The following is a 19,752-nucleotide window of genomic DNA, read 5'->3' as shown; positions in this document are numbered from 1 at the left end:
GGGAGGTGAGATGGTAAGAACTGTGCGTGTGTGTGCGCACGTGTACATGCACGTATGTATCTGTGTCTGTGTGTGTCTGTGTGTAACTAGTGAAGCAGGGAGACGGGCATTGGGTAGAGGGGACGGAGAGAGACAGAGAGAGGAAATTGGACACAGGTAGGCTCCTCACACACCCTCTTGGGCAACAGAAGAGGTGACTTTGCTTTTCACACCCAGAGCAGGACCAGGACAGGGGGAGGGGCTAGAACTGGGATGGGAGGGGACAGATGGATGCCCACAAGTGGGGGAGAAGACAGGAGACAGGAGGAGAGGCATCCTAGTTAAATGGAAAGCCGAGGAGGCAGGGGTGTCACCCCCACCTCCTCTCCCTCTGTTCCTGCAGCACTTTGAACCAAGGAATAACACCTCCAAGTCTCCAGACCAACTGGGTTCATGACCACCCCCTTCTCTGATGTGTGGAGTTGGCTTACCATGGCCTGGGACAGAGATTGTTAAAAGTGCCAGAGAACTTGCAAGCCAGTTGTTAAACACAGTCATGGTTAAGAGTCAAATGACGTAAACTTACAATGAAATGAATCATATTAACAAAAGTACTAATTCTTCCGTCAGTGCATCCACTGTATCTGTGCAGAGGAATAGCGTCATACCTGGTATCTTTCCCCAGCCCTGTGTTCAGTGATGTAATGAACTTGAAGCCAGACAGAGTGGGAGTATTTACACTACAGCAATCTGCCGACACCACAGACCAGGGCTTTGTCCCCTGAGAGCCAGTTGATAAATATTTGCCAGCACGCCTCTGGACAAGTTTCTTATGAAACACTCATCAGGAACCCAGGCAGGGGCACGGGCATTGTAGTGACTCCCTGCAAGCCCCCCAGAGTCTCGCAGTGACCCCAGCTCTGAGAGGAAGGGGCAGATGGCTCAGTCACAGGGAGGGGAGGTGAGAGCAGGGCCTCACGTACCCAGGCTGAAGAGGTTGACAGCTCCATAGTCCAGGAAGTAGCAGATGTGCCGGGCGTTCTTGGACATGGAGCTGAAGGTGTGTGCACAGCTGGATGCAAGGGGGTACACGCAGCTGGCACCCATGTACACGAGCAGAGGCCAGGAGTAGCTGTCATTCAGGATGTCCGTCACACGCAGGGTGCTCACAAACCTCCACATGAAGAACCTAGAACACAGGACAGCACCCTCAACCTCCGAGGCAGAGGTTCCTTTTATGGTACCCGCCAGACTGTCACCTGCCTTCCATTCCCCTGGGCTGGCCGGCCCCTACGAGCTCTCTCTTTGGTGTCATGCCCTGAGTGAGGAAGGGTGGGTGGAGTCCTTTTTTGGTTAGACATGGGCAGGAGGGGCAATGGCCCCGTTCTCTCCCCCTGCACGTGGTAACAGATCCCTCTTACAGTCTCTCCCAAGCCCTCCCCGATGCCCTGTGCCACGCACTCAGAGCATGGCTGTGCAGGGGGATCGAGCCCATGGTGCACTGATGCCAGCAGTGGCTCACCTGCAGAACAGCCACAGCGTCCTCCCACAGGGATCTGCCTGCAGGAACTCAAGCCCCACAGACTGGCACAGTCAAGCCAGCACTCTTTGCAGCGGCACAAACTAAGTCCCCTGTGGTTCACCCAGAAACACGGAACACCATGCAGCTGTTCAAGAGCCTGAAAGGCTTGTGTGGTGGGCAGACAGAGACCTCAGAGGGAAAAAAGCAAAGGAAGAGCAGAGGGAGGAGAAGACCAGGCGCTGGGTGCACACACATGTCGCAGATGCTCAAGACTCTAGGAGAGAGCTCTGGGAGGACTGACCAGGGGCAGGTCACCCCGACAGCTCCAGGCAGCACAAGAGGGGCTGGGCAGGGGAGATGCTGACACTATTCCCTTCTGCAGTGTTAAATTTACTAGCATTTAGATTTTTCATTTACATTTACTTAAATTTAAAACAACAAACAGCCTCCTTGAGCAGAACTTGCTGCCATCCAGACCAGTTGGCAGGTCCTAGGGCTTCTTTACAGATGGCCCTGTTCCACCCCAAGCCTGAGCCCACCCCTCTTCTGACTGGCAACACTGCTGGCACCAATCAGCCCTCCCCTGCCCTTTGACCCAGGTGGGTCTCTGACTACCAGCCAAACGGGCTGCCTTCCTCGGGCTCCCCTCCACCTGCACACAGTCTGGGGGTCCTTCCTACTCTCAAGGCTTCTCAATATGACAGGGCAGGGCATCCAGAGACGAGGCCAGGCCAGAACCTACCATGGATGTAAGCAAGCCCCTGCTTTGGGTTGCATCTGGGTCAGCCAATGGTGGTCTGAGGGGGTTGGTGGCCTGCGTGACCTCTGAGGTCCTTCCTGTTCTGACACACAATAATCTGGCGCCTGACCCCATCTCCACCCTCCACTCACTGTACACAGGCACCAGGTGTGTGAAGGTGGGCTCCAGCCCCCACCTTTCTCAGGCAGGACCCTCCTCACCTTCCCAGCAATTCCCATCTGTGCCTACACACTTCCCAGAACATTCTCATGTCTGACCAAGGGCCTCACAGCTGCTGCAGTTCCAGAACGATTTATGGGTACCCACAGCTCTGTGCCCAATGCCTTTCCTGGTGTCTCCTCTCATAATCCTCAGGGACACCCTGGGAAGGACATGGGCTCTCATTCCAGCTCTGCAGATGGGAAAACATGAAGCTCAGGGAGGTTAGGTGACTTGCTCAAGCCAGGAAGTTTTTACCAGAGCTTCCAGAAGACCCAGAACGCCTCCAAGACTGAATGAGATGATGCTATCAAATCGGGCCCTGAAGCAGGGGCATGGGGAAAGACTGGGGCGCTGCGAGGAGCCCCTCAAATCCTACTGCAATCCGTGCCCCAGAGCTCAACCCAGCAGCCACCCCAACGCCTCCCAGCCATACCCACACACCACGAGGGAGTACCCTCAAATCCTAGCACGGAATCTCAGCTCTCTCGACCCCAGCTGTGTTTAAAGAAGCCCCAGTTCCCAGGCTCCTGAAGGAGATGGCAGGTCAAGGGGCCTGGGAGGTACCAGAAGGGCAGCAAGTGCGTCCAGATGTTGAGGGTCTCATTGGTCATCTGGAAAAGACTGAGGACACAGGCGGTGGCGGAACTCTGTGGATGTCGGTAGCCGAAGAGAATGCCCTGCTCATGGAACACCTGCAGGAGGAACAGAAAGGGGCACCCAGGTGAGATGCAAGGGTGGCAGAAAAGTCTTAGAAAGACCATCTCCAGTAGCATCGAGCTTTCTCCCAGGCTGTGCACCCGAGCCTGGAATGCTTGACCCTGAGTCCTTGACCTTAATTGTCAAGCTGCTCCCCACCTCCTTCCCATGGCTTCTAAAATCCCAGGTCCCTCCAGAAGGCTGTGGCCAGCTGGAGGAGAGGATCCCTCCCTTTGGGAATCCAGCCTGTCTTTGCCTTCCTGGACACACTTACTCCTGTCATGAATGTTGCCTAAGAATCTGGTTTTGCACTCTCTGCCTGGGGCCTATAGCCCGGTCTTTGGATGTCTTTGTGGTTGGCTGACATATATGCTGCCTGTCCGAGCCGATGAGCCCTGGTGTCAGGGGCTAGTGGGATGATCTCTGTAGAAGATCCCCACGGGGCCAGGCTATATTCACCAAGACGCTTCATAAAGGCCTTTTGATGATGAAGACTGTGATGGCGTCAGCCTGGACTGCAGGCCAAGGAGAAGGCTGCTTACAACGGGGCCTGCACAAACCCCCTGACCTCCATGCCACCCACTGGGCAAGGCCCTCAGTAACCACCCCAGAAGGGAAACCTGGACAGGTCAGGTAAAATGAGAAGTGTCAACCTGCTTGAAGGACTATCTTACATCCATTAAAAATGGTAACTGTGGAGCCAATGAGGCAGGAGGAACAAAAGCTCAGGTTGCAATATAAAGTGAAGAAAAAGCAGAATGTAAATTGAATTCCTGCCATGAATGTTAGAACTATAGGAACGGGAGTTGCTGTTGTGGCTCAGTGGTTAATGAATCAGACTAGGAACCATGAGGTTGTGGGTTCAATCCCTGGCCTCACTCAGTGGGTTAAGGATCCAGCATTACTGTGAGCTGTGGTGTAGGTCACAGACGTGGCTCGGATCCTGCGTTGCTGTGGCTCTGGCGTAGGCCAGGGGCTACAGCTCCGATTAAACCCCTAGCCTGGGAACCTCCATGTGCCACGGGTGTGGCCCTGAAAACGACAAAAAGGCAAAGAAAGAAAGAACGAAAGAATGAACAAACGAATGAACTACAGGAACATAAGCACACATGGTGAGGTGGAGACTGGGAGGAAAGTGGAATAATGAAGAGTTCATTTGTTGAGGTAGCATGATTTACAGATGTTTCCCCCACTTTGCGTGGATTAAATCAGGGTTTCTCAGTCTTTCTCTCACTACTGTCATTTGGAGCCAGACAATTCATTGTTGCGGGGGGCTGTCCTAGGTACTGTTCAGCAGTACCTGTGACCTTGCCATAGGAGAGGCCAGGAGCCCAAACCGTGCCCCACTCCCCAAGCTGTGACACGCAAAAATGTCTCCCAGTATTGCCAATGTCTCCTAGGGCAAAACCTCCCTCAGTTAAGAACCATTGATTTAGCTAAATGTTGTTATAAACTTTGAAAGGTAAGTAAAAATGAGTAGATTAATTGAAGCAAAACAATAACAATGAAAATATTAGTAGTCATGAGTTCCCTGGTGTCCTAGTGGTTAGGACTCAGCATCACTGCAGCTCAGGTTCAATCCTTCAATCCCTGGTCTGGGAACTGAGATCTCACATGAAGTCACTGCACGTCACAGCCAAAAATAATAATAATAGTTTAAAAATATACATATATATACACACACACACATATATATATACATATACATAAAAAACATGCATGTGTGTGTTTGTATGTGTGTATATACATATAGTCATAATGTAAATCAAGTCACAGTAAATATTAAAGGTTTCCCTCTGATTTTCTAGGGCTGTGGGAAGAATAGGAAACTGAGAGAATGCCAACCTAGCCATGCATTTCCCATTTGGGTTACCAACTTCTTGGGGTTTTTTTGGGTTTTGAGGTTTTTCTTTTTTTGTTTTGGCTATGCCTGTGGCATACAGAATTTCCTGAGCCAGGGATCAAACCCATGCTACAACAGTAACCAGAGTTACAGCAGTAACCAGAGCCACAGCAGAAACAAGGCTGGATCCTTAACCCACCAAGCCACAAGGGAACACCAGCTTCTTAGTGTAAGAAAGGATCTTAGTTCAAAAATACACAAGGAGTTCCCATGTGGCTCAGCAGACTAAGGATCTGGCATTGTCACTGCAGTGGCTCAGGTCACTGTTGTGGTATGGGTTTGATCCCTGGCCCGGGAACTTCAGCATGCTATGAGCACAGCCAAAAAAGAAATGCACATTATTTGTAATAACCTATAATGGAAAAGAATCCGAAAAAGAAAAAAATGTATATATATGTATATATAACTGAATCACTTTGCTGTATACCTGAAACTAACACAACATTGTAAATTAACTACAATTTTTTTTTTTTGTCTTTTTGCCTTTTCTAGGTCCACTCCCACAGCACAAGGAGGTTCCCAAGCCAGGGGTCCAGTCGGAGCTGTAGCTGCCGGCCTACACCAGAGCCACAGCAACATAGGATCCCAGCCACGTCTGCAGCCTACACCACAGCTCATGGCAACACTGGGTCCTCAACCCACTGAGCAAGGGCAGGGATCGAACCCACAACCTCATGGTTCCTAGTCGGATTCGTTAACCACTGAGCCACGACGGGAACTCCTACAATTTTTTAAATGGTTTAAAATAATAAATTAAAAAGAATTAAAAACAAAACCCCCCACAAAAATACACACTATCTGGCAAAACTCATACTATCACTTGAGGTTCTGAGTCAAGAGATCACATGGAATAGTAGAGACAATAAGGGGCGATCAGAGTAGAGAGTCACATCTGGGACACAGAGGTGCTGTATGACCTTGAGCTGGGCCGCAACCCTCAGGGCCTCAGTGTTCTCACCTATGAAATACAGGCATCAGCTCGCCAGATGATGAGGACATCCCCATTTTGGTTGAATTCTGGGGGAAACTAGTCAACTAAGAGGAGGGAAAGAATGAAGTTGGTTCATGGTCCGGGGAAGAAATACTATTTGAAATTAGGTTTGGGTCTGAGCTAATTAAAGCGATTTGTTCCAGTTTTTGATTCTGATGGCCCAGGCTTCTCTAATGGGCAGCAAGAATCTCAGCTCGCAGCTGCCCACCTCACCAGGGCTGCTGACAAGGAGGCAAACGGGCTGATGGCCTTCAGCCTTTGATCCATGCCAGGAGGGTGCATGCAGAAGGCCCCTCCAGTAGAAACTCTGGGTCTGTATCTATCATTTCTTGCTTTCTTTGTTAAAAAAAAAAAAATTTGTTTTTAACTGAAGTATTGGCCTCTTGTTAAAGGGCCAGGACTCCAGAAAGGAGCAATTGTTATTAATTATTCACTCCCTCATCTGAATAAGTTTAGCAGCTCCTATGCAGCAGAAGATCTTATGACAAGGATGCTGCAGAGCCCTAGGCATGTGGGGGTGGCACACAGGGAAAAAGCAGGGCAGGGCTACAGGACAGCTCAGACACAGTGACAGCCACAGCTGGACAATGGACGGACGGGGCCCAGAGGGGGGTCACCTACATTCTGTCCACAGTGACTCAGGGTATGACTGCTGTCCTTCTCTCTTTGGACCTTGCATTCTGGGAGGCAGGAGAAGATGCTGACACAGTCAAAACCCAGAGGGGCACAGAGGAGCTGGGAAGTCCACACCCTGGACACTTGACCACATTTCAGAATCTGGCCCCCGACCTGGGGAGGACCCTTTACCACCACAGCCAGGGCTGGGCCCAGGTTAAAAGAATCTGCTCCCCTCTGACCTGCTATCCTGACCCCAGACTTGAATGGGAAGCCCATTAACCACACCACAGGGCAGGATTTGAAGCAGCCCATCAAAAAAATAAGAGGACAGATGGATAAAGGATGGATAAAAGAAAGGAAGCCCCTCTGACCCAGAATAGCTATGTCCCAACCTGCCCTTGTCTCTCCAGTGTGACCCTCTGCACTGGGCTACAGTGATTGCCGGGTCCACCCCTGCTCTGAGCCCCTCCTAGCAGGAGAAGGGAGATGTGTTCTCTCCATGGTCTGGCTCCAGCCTTAACAAAGCACTTTGCACTGAGCAGGTTTTCAGAGTGCATGCTAAATCTAACAATTTAAAAAAAAAATTTGAAAACAATTTTGCATTCATGCCCAGTTTGACCCCCAAAGGTCACTGGCCTTAATACTCTGTAGCTGGGCCTCATTTCTAAGCATCCCCAAGCTAGCAGGCGCCCACTTATTTGCACAGCAGAGTTGATTTGATTCCACCTTGCCTCCCCAGTTGCAGGCTGGGCAATTTAGAGTGAAATGAAATCAAATTGTGTGCAGCCTGTAATTGAGGAGCGAGAAGCCCCAGGCAGCCAGATGGAAGGGCACTCAGTCAGTTTCCCTTCTCCTGCCCCGGGCTCGGTTTCCCAAAAAAGCCCTGTGCACCTGCCAGCTGATGCCTGAAATTCCACTGTGACCATTTTAAACCCTTGGTTTTTTTTAGCTATTAAATTGCAAGTCATCTGGGGAAAATAATCAGGTATTCTGACTAGTGGTAAATAAAAATGGATATTTTTTTTGGTGAGGGGGTTGGCTGCTCCTGTGGCACATGGAAGTTCCAGGCAGGGATTGAATCTGAGCCACAGATGTGACCCATGCCATAGGTGCAGCAAAGCTAAATCCTTAACCTACTGTGCCAGGCCAGGGATCAAACCCACAACTCCACAGAGACAAGCTGGATCATTAACTTACTGCACCACAGCAGGAACTCCCTAGTTGTCTCTTCTTTAAAGTAGTCATGGGCTGAATTTCATCTCCCACAAAATTCATATGCTGAAGCCCTAGACACCAGCACCTTGGAATGTGGCGATAGAGTTTTTAAAGAGGTTATTAGGTTAAAATGAGACTGTTAATCTAGTCTAACAGGTGTCCTTCACAAGAAGAGGCAACAGGGACACACAGGGAGACACCAGAGATGTGAGTGCACAGAGAGAGGATCACATGGGGACACAGCAAGAAGGTGGCCATCTGCAAGTCAAGGAATGAGGCCTCAGGAGAACCCAATCACCTTGATCTTGGACTTTCAGTCTCCAGAATGTGAGAAAAGAAATTTCTGTTGTTGGAGTTCCCGTCATGGCTCGGGGTTAACAAATCCGACTAGGAACCATGAGGTTGCGGGTTCGATTCCTGGCCTCGCTCGCTGGGTTAAGTATCCGATGTTGCTGTGAGCTGTGGTGTAGGTCACAGACGGGTCTCGGATCTTGCGTGGCTGTGGCTGTGGTGTAGGCCGGCAGCTGTAGCTCCGATTCGACCCCTAGCCTGGGAACCTCCATATGCTGTGGGTGCAGCCCTAAAAAGACAAAAAAAAAAAAATTCTGTTGCTTAAGCCTCCTGGCCTGTGGTACTTTTTATGGCAGCTTGGGCTGACTAGTACCTAACACAAGTGGTGAGGATGGGTGACAAAGTCTCTAAGCCAGTGCCTTTCCACCTTTCTTCTGCAGGTGTCTGCTGGTCACCTGGGGACCGTACTGCAATTTGGTGGGACTGGGATGATCTGCATTCCCAACATGTTCCCAGGGCATGCCAATGCCGCCGCTAGGTTTGGCTTCCCAGGCTCCTGTTGTAGCATTGTGCTGTCACCTCCCTGCCCAGAATCTAGGTCTTCACAGAAAAGGAGGTGCCCTTTAGGTAAGTTAAGATGAATCCAAAGACACGGGCACAAAAAGCCTGTGGGGCTAGGCGGAGGATGGTTAGAGACCAGCCAGGAGTCTGGTGAAGTCTTAGTGGGCAGAAGGCATAGAGAGAAAGAAGAAGGAGGAGAGCAAGCAGCAAACTCCTAAAAGTATAAGCTGTCATTTAATGAGTGCCTTCAGCATGACTGACACTGGGTCAGACACCTGTCTCATGCAGGATGGACCACTCTTAGTCCTGGTATAAGAAAACACGTAGGTTCTCAATCTAAAAAGCACAAAATATTGGGAGTTCCGTTGTGGCTCAGCGTTGTATCCATGAGGATGTGGTTTCAATCCCTGGCCTCACTCAGTGGATTAAGGATCTGGCATTGCTGTGAGCTGTGGTATAGTTTGCATATGTGGTTTGGAACCCACTTTGCTGTGTCTGTGGTGTAAGCTGGCAGCTGTAGCTCCAATTCAACCCCTAGCCTGGGAACTTCCATATGCCATGGGTCTGGCTCCAAAAAAAAACTGATCACTATCTAGGACGGAGGATCCAAAAGGAATTCAATTTAATGAATAATAAAGTGAAAAACCAAAGACACATCGAATGTTTTTTAAAAATTAAATGTTACTCAGTACAGGTACAAGTAGGGTGTCCCAGGGTGAAAAGTGCCCTGAAATGACCAGCATTACACAGAATGTTGATCAACAGAAGAAGAAAGTGAGGAAGCTGAAACAATGAAGCATTCCATTGGTTTTACTTTGTTCTAAAAATACAATCTTTGATTTTAGAACTAGAAAAACAATCTTCAGTTTTAGGCATGGATTCAAAAATCTGCCACGGGCAAGTCTGTGATAATAGCATAACAGGATTGAAAAGTCTGTCATAGGCCAAATAACGGCTTCTCAAAGATGTCCATGTCCTAATCACCAGAACCTGTAAAGATGTTAGGTTACATGGCAAAGGGGAATTAAGGTCACAGATGCAATTAAAGTTGCTAATCAGCGAACCTTAAAATAGGGAGATTATCTGGATTATCCAGGTAGGTTTAATCATGAGGGTCCTTAAAAGTGGAAGGGAGAGGCAGAAGATGTGACTATGGAAGAATGGTCAAGAGATGCAACATTGCTGGCTTTGAAGATGGAGGAAGCGGGCCAGGAGCCAAGGAATGTGGGTGGTCGCCAGAAGGTGGAAAAGGCAAGAGACCAAACTCCCCTCTAGAGCCTCCACTGCCATTTTGATTTTAGCCCAGTGAGACCCTGGTGAGACTTCTCACCTGCATAACTGTAAGGTGATGAATTTATCTTCTTTTGTTAAGCCATCAAATTTGTGATAATTTGTCATGGTGACAATAGAAAACGAATACAAGGTCAGAGTTTGTCCAAAAATCCAAAAGCATTCTTAGAGCTGAAGATGGCAGCACATGGTTTTGATTCCTTACTAGGAGAGTGGATGCTTTCCTCCGACATGATTCAAAGATTATATGTGGGTACAACCACTACGGGAAACAGTATGGAGGTACCTCAGAAAACTAAATATAGAACTACCATATGACCCAGCAATCCCACCCTTGGGCATATATCCAGACAAAACTTTCCTTGAAAAAGACACATGAGCCCACATGTTCACTGCAGCACTATTCACAATAGCGAAGACATGCAAACAAGCTAAATGTCCATTGAGAGACGAGTGGATTAAGAAGATGTGGTATATATACACAACGGAATACTACTCAGCCATCAAAAAGAGCAAAATAATGCCATTTGCAGCAACATGGATAGAACTAGAGACTCTCATACTGAGTGAAGTAAGTCAGAAAGAGAAAGCCAAATACCATATGATATCACTTACATCTGGAATCTAACATATGCACAAATGAACCTTTCCACGAAAAAGAAACTCACGGACATGGAGAACAGACTTGTGGTTGCCAAGGGGGAGAGGGAGGGAGTGGGATGGACTGGGAATCTGGGGTTAATAGATGCAAATGATTGCATTTGGAGTGGATGGGCAATGAGATCCTGCTGTATAGCACAGGGACCTATATCCAGTCACTTGCGATGGAACATGATGGAGGATAAGTGAGAAAAAGAATGTGTATATATATGTATTGTGTGTGTGTGTGTGGCTGGGTCACTTTGCTGTACAGTGGAAATTGACAGGACACTATAAATCAACTATAATGTAAAAAATAAAAATCATAAAAAATAAAATTATATGGGACATTCTCTGAATCTTCCCCAATATGGGACATCTTGCTGAAACACATATCAAATTTGACCATAAACTACTCTTATTCATACCACGGGAATGTCAGTAAATGTCTTTAAACACCTAGATTTAATTTAGGCCAGATACCAGGTGATGAGAAGGCATCGAAGAAACAACAGAAGGTCCTCAAATACAGAGCAAATCCCTCTTTGGTGGGAAATTATATTAGTTTTCAATCTGAGCTGTCCACAGATTTGTTATGGGAGGTGGTTGGCAAAAGCCTACAAAAAAAAAAAAAAAAAATCTAGGCTTGGCTGTTTCACTTTTAAAGGGAGAAAAAATGAATATTGGTTTAAATATGTATAGGACTTCTCTCAACTAAAGCAGCCACACATGAAATATGCATCAAAAATTATATTCCAGTAAAATAAAATTCAAATAAGAAAAAAACGTGGACTATGAAAGAGAAGATTCACATACAAATAATCCTGAAATTAATTCCTATAGAAATTATTTTTCAGGATTTTTTTTTTTTTTTTTTGTCTTTCTGCTATTTCTTGGGCCACTCCCGTGGCATATGGAGGTTCCCAGGCTAGGGGTCTAATCGGAGCTGTAGCCACCAGCCTATGCCAGAGCCACAGCAACGTGGGATCCGAGCCGCGTCTGCAACCTACACCACAGCTCATGGCAACGCCAGATCCTTAACCCACTGAGCAAGGGCAGGGACCGAACCCACAACCTCATGGTTCCTAGTCGGATTCGTTAACCACTGCGCCACAATGGGAACTCCTTTTTTTTTTTTTTTTTTTTTTTGTCTGGATATTTTATATTGAGGTAGTTTTGACTAAGAAACTATTTTCAGTTGTCTTTACAGCATCTTTTTTCTTGAAAAAAGAAAAGTCAAGAGAGTACTATGTGGATCTAGATATTATTTTAAGAAAGTGAAAACAAGATAAAAGATGGTGATCCATATGAAATTAAAATATTTAATAATTTTCCTGCTTATTTGTAATTATCACATGAAACTTCATTACAATGTTTGACCTTGGTATATAAAATTTATAGCTCATTCCCAATTCTAAATGTGGTTTTAAGATTACTTTTTGAGAATTCCAGTTGCCTTGCCTCAGCAAAACTGAACAAAAACTCAATGGAACTTTCTTCCAAATGAAATTAATTAAAATAAAAAAACTGTCTAAGAACTATAATGATTCAGGAATAACAGTCTAATCTGTCATCACTGTTACTAGAACACACATTATGTGATAATGTTGATTACAACAATAGCTCATAATTTTGCTGAAATGAAGGCAAGAAAAATAAATTTTACAGAATAAACATGTAATAATTTATGAATTGTGTGTATTATTTTACTACTCATCCAAACTTCACTAATCCATCAACATTATGTCCAGATGTGCAATAATAATTAAATTTAGTTGTCTTTGACCTTTTGCTGGCATTAGCTGTATAAAAATCAGAGCTTACATATTGTTTTTCATCATTATGAAGGGATATTTGTCAGAGTGGAATTTATGTAACTATTAGCTTCATTTGTGAGGTTTACATATTTAGACATATGGCCTGCAGCCTCTGTTTTCTCTCCTGATTCAGACCCAGCACACGGCAGGGGCAGACTGGGTTTCCTTTGTTCACTGTGAGAGACAAGGTAGGGACTGAAAGGTAGGGATTGCCAAGCCCATTTTACAGATGAGGAAACTGAAGCTCAGTGAATGGGGGGTTTCCAAAGCTGTAAGAAATAGCAGAACCAAGATGCAACCCTTAGTTAGTTAGACTGCAAGGCCCATGGACACTTTACGGCATTCAGCCTAGTGGAACCAAGGATTGCTACCAACATTTCACAGATATACTAAATGTTACACAAGTTTTCAGATGGAAGGGATCCCTAGACCCATGTGATAAAGGAAGACTAGTTGTGGAACTTCTGGTTCTGGCGGAATACTGGTTGATTACATGTCATAAAGGAACCTTCCAATGAAAACAATTAAAATGCTGGCTGAAGCTTGCATCATGTGCTGAATAAATCTGTTAGCAAGGTGGCCCCAAAGCAAGGGAGTCACAAAGCCCTCAAACAAACGGGAAACCAGGAATGATAAGAGGGAAGCTGCTTTGGCCATTAGTTTCTGCTGCCAGACTTTGCAAGTAAGAGATGAAATCCCAGACCCATGAAAGGCAGGGAATCTAACAGGAGAACCCACCAATAAAGCTAGGACTCTAAAGATAAGTGAATGTGAAATAAATCCTACTAGGCAGAACAAGACAATTTTCAAAGTTGTCTCTATGGAAAAAAAAAAAAAAATGTCTCCCAAGCATTCAGAACCATCAGCTAGTCTGAACCACAGGGGTTTCTTGTCCAAAACCACACCACCACTATGGCCCATGAAATCTCAAGTGGAAAATTTAAAGTGGTTACAAGTAGACAGAGGTCAGAGTTTTGTAGTTCCCTCATGTAAGTAATGAAATTAATGCAAATCCTAACGGATTTCTATTTATTAATTAACTTATTTATTTACTTTTGGCTGTGCCCACGGCATACAGGGGTTCTCAGGCTGGGGCCCTCACTACAGCAATGACAACACCAGATCTTTAACCCGTTGAACCACAGGGGACTCCAAGGATTTCTATCATATTTATTTATTATTTATTTATTTATTTTTTGGGTGTTTTTTTTAGGGCTGCACCTGCAGCATATGGAGGTTCCCAGGCTAGAGGTCGAATTGGAGCTGTAGCTACAGGCCTACACGAGAGCCCACAGCAACGCCAGATCAGAGCCGTATCTACAACCTACACCAGAGCTCACGGCAACTCCGGATCATTAACCCACTGAGCGAGGCCAGGGATCAAACCCGCAACCTCATGGTTCCTAGTTGGATTCATTTCCACTGTGACACGACAGGAACTCCAAAGATTTCTCCTTTAATACAAAGATGCACACACCTAGAAACAAAATGCCATGAACAAGAAACATCAAAAACAGGAGACAGCAGAGAGATCAAAGAACAGATTTGAAATATAAAATAACTACGTTCAATATGTTTAAAGAAATAGCTTTAAAATATGAATGATAAACAATCTGATTTGAGAAGAACCTAATTTAGCTTTTAAAAATGAAAAAAAAAATAGCCAAAATAAAAAGTCACTGAAAGGATAAATAGCAGACCAGACCAAGCTGAGGAGGGAATTAGTCAGCTGAAAGTAGATCCCAAGGAAATATCCAGGAGTTCCCACTGTGGCTCAGAGGGTTAAGAACCTGACATAGTCTCCATGAGGATGCAGGTTCGATCCCTGGCCTCGTTCAGTAGATTAAGGATCTGTGTTGCTGCAAGCTGCATCGTAGGTGGCAGATGCAGCTCAGAGCCCAGGTTGTTGTGGTGTAAGCCTGAGAATTTCCATACGCCACAGGTGTGGCCCAAAAAAGAAAAAAAAAGAAAAAAGAAAAAGAAAGAATCCAGAATGCAGCCCAGAGAGAGTAAGAGATAAAAATGTGAGAAGGCAAACAAGAGACATAGAGACTATTTCTCCAGAAGGAGAAAATAGAGTGGTTCTGATGTGATGTTTGAAGAGCTAACTGATAACTCTCTGGAACTGTTAAAAGTATCCAGTCCTCAGATCCAAGAAGTTAAGTCAGTCATGGTGGAGGCGGTGCTCCTCAAATACTGCATGTGCTTTCTTGCATTTCTCAGACTTTCTTTGTCCTTCCTTCCTCCCTCTCTCTTTTTCTTTTTTGGGGGGACACACCTGTGGCATATGGAGGTTCCCAGGCTAGGGGTCTAATTGGAGCTACAGCTGGTGGCCTACACCACAGCCACAGCAACACTGGATCTGAGCCTCATCTGCAGCCTACCCCACAGCTCACGGCAACGCTGGATCCTTAACCCATTGAGCGAGGCCGGGGATAGAACCCACATCCTCATGGATACTATGTCAGGTTCTTAACCTGCTGAACCACAATAGGAACTCCCACATTTCTCAGACTATTTCCGGTTAAAGCGGATTCCAGGCCAAGGCAGTTAAAGTGGAGGCCTCCTTGTAGTGGATGTCGTGACACCATTAGGACATGGCTCTTCCCCCCTTCAGAACTGAGCCACTCATCTCTTCATGGGAATTGCTTTGGCTGCTACCTTGTGCATATTATACTCACTATCTGGGGGAAGCACACATCCACTAAGGATGGATACAAAGTCCCTGCCTCCTTTTCTCAGTTGGGACAAACGGTCAGCGCCACTCCAGAGCTCCCCATGTGATCAGCTGAGGCCTCCGAAGCAACCTCCCCTTCCACCCAAGCCTGCCTCCCTCACTTCCTCACAGGTGTGGTTCCTGAGAACACTCCCTCACAAACTTCCTACATGCAAATCTTTGTCTCAGAGTCTGTTTCTGGGAAACCCAACCGAAGACACCCCTCTCTTCCCCTTCTGTGGCGATCTAGGAGGCCACGTGTCCTGGATGGTGCAGCTACGAGGAGGCAGATCTGCCATCTGCCTGGGCCCTTTGCAGTTCCTCACTGACCACCAGGCTACGGCACGTAAGGGTGAAATCCACCTTTGCTGTGCAATATCATTAGCTACCTGGAGTAATTTTAAAACTCAGCATAGCCTAGCCCTTCCTGCTTAGTACAGTTTTTTTGCTTTTTTTTTTTTTTTCTTTTTTGGCCACACCCATGGATTTGGAAATTCCTGGTCCAGGAATGGAATCCAAGCTTCCCTGCCACCTATGCTGCAGCTGCAGCAACACTGGATCCTTTAACCCACTGCACCGGGCTGGGGATTGAACTAGTGTCACCACAGAGACAAACCGGATCATTAATCCACTGCACCACATCAAGGACTCCCCGTACAGTTATTTATGTGAAGATAGGTGGATTAACCATTAAAATGATAAATACTGAGCATATTTCTAGTGTATTAATTATAAAACAAGGGGAGGGGAAAATAGCATGTTAAAAAAGGAAAAAAAGAAAAGAAGACTGTAAAATAATCCAAAGAAAGCAGGAAAGGAAGGACATTGGAGAAAGCAGGTAATAGAAAGCACAGGAATTCCCACAGTGGTACCAGTGGGTTAAGAATCTGACTGCGGCAGCTCAGGTCGCTGCAGAGGTTTGGGTTTGATCCCTCCACTGGCACAGTGAGTTAAAGGATCTGGCATAGGTTGCAGCTGTGGCTCATATTCAGTCCCTGGCCTGAGAACTTCCATATGCCTCAGGTGTGGCCATTAAAAAAAAAAAAAAAAAGCAAGCACTTAAGATGATCCAAAAAATGCAAATATTTCAATACTCATTATAAACAGACTAAACTCTCCCTTTAAATGGCAAATATCATCAATCTAGATAAAATCCAACCATGTGCCATTTACATGGACACAGTTGAAATATACAGACAAGGAGAGATTACAAGTCGAAGTAAAGAAGCCGAAGTAAGGAAAAAAAATAAACCAGGAAAATAACAAAAACAACAAAGCTCGAGTCACTACTTGGCTATCAGACAGATGCTAAGACAAGAAGCATTACTAGGCATAAAGAGAATCTCTTTCAGAAAATAATAAGAACTTCACTTCACCAGGAAGATACAATTACAAACTTGGAAGGACCTAAAAAAACCCCAGAGGCCCGGATATAAAGCAAAAATTGACTTATTTACAAGGTGTCACAAATCTGATGCCATTCTGGAATATTTTAACACATTTCAATTATGGGTAGCTTAAGCAGAGATACAACTCTAAGTAACCACAAGTTGTATAACAAATCAAAATGGAAGTTATAAACTAACTAGAACTGCACATGTGGACTGCAGTTAAAGCAATACTTAGAGAGAAATATATACTTAATTACTGACATTAAGAAGATAGAGTGATTATCTTGAGTTAGAGCAATAAGAGCAAAATAAACCCAAAGTAGAAAGAAAATAATAAAAATAACGACATTAGAAATGTGATACATAAATAGAGAGGCTCCACCAAGTCCAAATCATCTTTTCAAATATGTTTTTAAAAAAGACAAACTGACAAGATTAATCAAGAAGAGAAGAGAAAAACAAAAACCACATATTCATGTCAACTGACACAGAAAAGCATTTCACAGGATCAAATACCTTTTTGTGATTGGGAATACTCAACAAAATAGGAATAGAACTTCCTCAAACCAACAAAGGCCACTGATGAGAACCCATAGCAACACACTTAATGGAATGCATCCCCCATGATCAAGATGTCTGTTCTCACCACTTTATTCAACATCGTGCTAGCTAGGTCAACTGAACAAGAAAAAAGAAATAAAAATCATCTAGCTTGGAAGGAAGAAGCATCTAGACTAGAAGGAGCTCTATTTGCAGATGATATGATCTTACATATAGGGATTCCCAAAGGATCCACTAAAATACTATTAGAACTAATAAATGAGTTCAGCAAATGTACAGGATATAAGATAAATACACAAAACTTGGTTTTATTTCTATATTCTAGCAGTGAACAACCTGAAATGAATTTAAGGAAACAATTTCACTTGCAACAGTATCAAAAACAATAAAGTACCTAAAAATAAACTTCACAAATTATTTTAATGGAGTTAGACTTATACATTGAAAACTACAAAACATCACTAAAGAGTATCTAAATAAATGGAAAAGACATCCCAAGTTCATGGATTTAATTTACCTAATATTATTAAGACAGTAATGCTCCCCAAATTGATCAACAGATTTATGCAATCCCTATCAAAATGCTAGCTGATTTTTTCCCAAGAAATTGACAAATAGATCCTAAAATCCATACGGAAATGCAAGGGACTCTGAATTGTCAAAACAACTTTGAAAAAGATCAAAGTTGAAGGACTCACACTTCCCAATTTCAAAACTTATGACAGAGCACAGTAATAAAGACAGTGTGGTGTGACATAAGAATGACAAACAGATCAATGAAATACAACTGAGAATACAGAAATAAACGCTCACATTTATAGTCAATAAATAAATCTTCAACAAAAGAGTCAAGATCAATGAATGAAAAAATAATGAATAGTCTCTCCAATAAATGGTGCTACCCGTTTCACACCACACGCCCAGAAAATGGACCATAAGCTAAATTTTAGAGATAAAACTCCTAGAAGAAAATACAAGAGTAAATCTTCATGACCTTGGATTAGCCAAAGGTTTTTGTTTTTTGTCTTTTTTTTAGGGCTGCACCCGTGGCATATGCAAGTTCCCAGGCTAGAGATTGAGCTGGACCTGAAGTTGCTGGCCTACATGACAGCCACAGCAATGCCAGATCCCAGCTGTGTCTGTGACCTATACCACAGCTCATGGCAATGTTGAATCCTTAACCCACTGAGCGAGGCCAGGAATCAAACCTACCTCCTCATGTGTACTAGTAGGGTTCATTACCGCTGAGGCACACTGGAACTCCCAAAGATTTTTTTAGATATGACATCAAAAGCACAAGCAACAACAAAAAAATAATATTAAATTTTAAAACTTTTGTGCTTCCAAGAATACCATCAATCACATAAAAATCTTGGAATCCTCTTGTGGTGCAGCCGGTTAAGGATCCAGTGATGTCGCTGAAGTGGCTCCAGTCACTGCTGTGGCACAGGCTTGATCCCTGGCAAGGGATCTTCCGCATGCCTCCGGTGCAGACAAAAAAAAAAAAAATAATAATAATAATAACATGAAAATGCAACACATAGGGAGTTCCCGAAGTGGTGCAGTGGTTAATGAATCCGACTAGGAACCATGAGGTTGCGGGTTCTTCCCTGCCCTTGCTCAGTGGGTTAAGGATCTGGCGTTGCCATGAGCTGTGGTGTAGGTTGCAGATGCGGCTCGGATCCCACGTTGCTGTGGCTCTGGCATAGGCTGGTGGCTACAGCTCCGATTAGACCCCTAGCCTGGGAACCTCCATATGCCACGGGAGTGGCCCAAGAAATAGCAGAAAGACAAAAAAAAAAAAAAAAAAAGAAAATGCAACACATAGAATGGTAGAAAACATTTTCAAACAATGTATCTGATAAGGGCCTTGCAAGCAAAATATGTAAAAATTCTTACAACTCAAAAACAAAAAGACAAATGACCTAATTTAAAAATTGGCCAGACTTGAATAGACATTTCTCCAAAGAAGATCTGCAAATGGTCAATAAGCACATGAAAAGATGCTCATATCACTAATATGAGGGAAATTCAAATCAAAACCTCAATGAGATACCACCTCATATCTGTTAGAATGGCTACTTTCCAAAAAAAAAAAAAAAAAAAAAATCCTCCAGGAAAACAAATACTGATGAGGATGTAGAGAAATTGGAACCCTTGTGAACTCCTGGTGGGAATGTAAAATAGTATAGACAATGTGGGAAACAATGTGGTGGTTCTTCAAAAAATTAAAAATAAAATTGCCAAATGGTCCAAATTCCACTTCTTGGTATGTACCCAAAATGAATAAAAGTAGGGTCTCAAAGGGATATCTCTAAACCTATGTTCACAGCAGCATTATTCGCAATAGCTAAAACATACAAGCAGCCCAGTGTTTATTGATGGATGAATGGGTAAGCAAAATGTGATATGTACATGCAGTGGAATATTCAGTCTTTAGAAGGAGGGGAGTTACCATCATGGCTCAGTGGTTAATGAACCCAACTAGTATCCACAAGGACTTGGGTTCAATTCCTGGCCCCGCTCAGTGGATTAAGGATCTGGTGTTGCTGTGAGCTGTGGTGTATGTCACAGAAGAGGCTTGGATCCCACGTTGCTATG

General features: G+C 44.7%; 1 protein-coding gene across 14 annotated transcripts in view; it reads right to left on the bottom strand.

Annotated features, from left to right (window-relative positions):
- The window catches only part of PAQR5 (progestin and adipoQ receptor family member 5), an 80,200-nt gene that overhangs the window by 21,974 nt on the left and 38,474 nt on the right, over positions 1-19,752 (bottom strand). For 13 of the 14 annotated variants that reach the window (XM_021100579.1, XM_021100585.1, XM_021100591.1 and 10 more), the window contains 2 exons: positions 3,027-3,154; positions 963-1,168 (listed from right to left, as the gene is read on the bottom strand). In XM_021100579.1, coding sequence (XP_020956238.1) covers positions 963-1,168; positions 3,027-3,154 — 334 coding nt within the window. Of the gene's footprint in view, positions 1-962; positions 1,169-3,026; positions 3,155-3,432; positions 3,954-19,752 lie in introns of those variants that run through there. The other variant, XM_021100643.1, reaches the window with a different exon arrangement.

Source organism: Sus scrofa, chromosome 1 (genome assembly GCF_000003025.6).
Source record: "Sus scrofa isolate TJ Tabasco breed Duroc chromosome 1, Sscrofa11.1, whole genome shotgun sequence".
In the NCBI taxonomy this organism is placed as follows: Eukaryota; Metazoa; Chordata; class Mammalia; order Artiodactyla; family Suidae; genus Sus; species Sus scrofa.
Note: the sequence above shows the minus strand (reverse complement) of the source record. Positions and strands in the feature narration are given on the sequence as shown.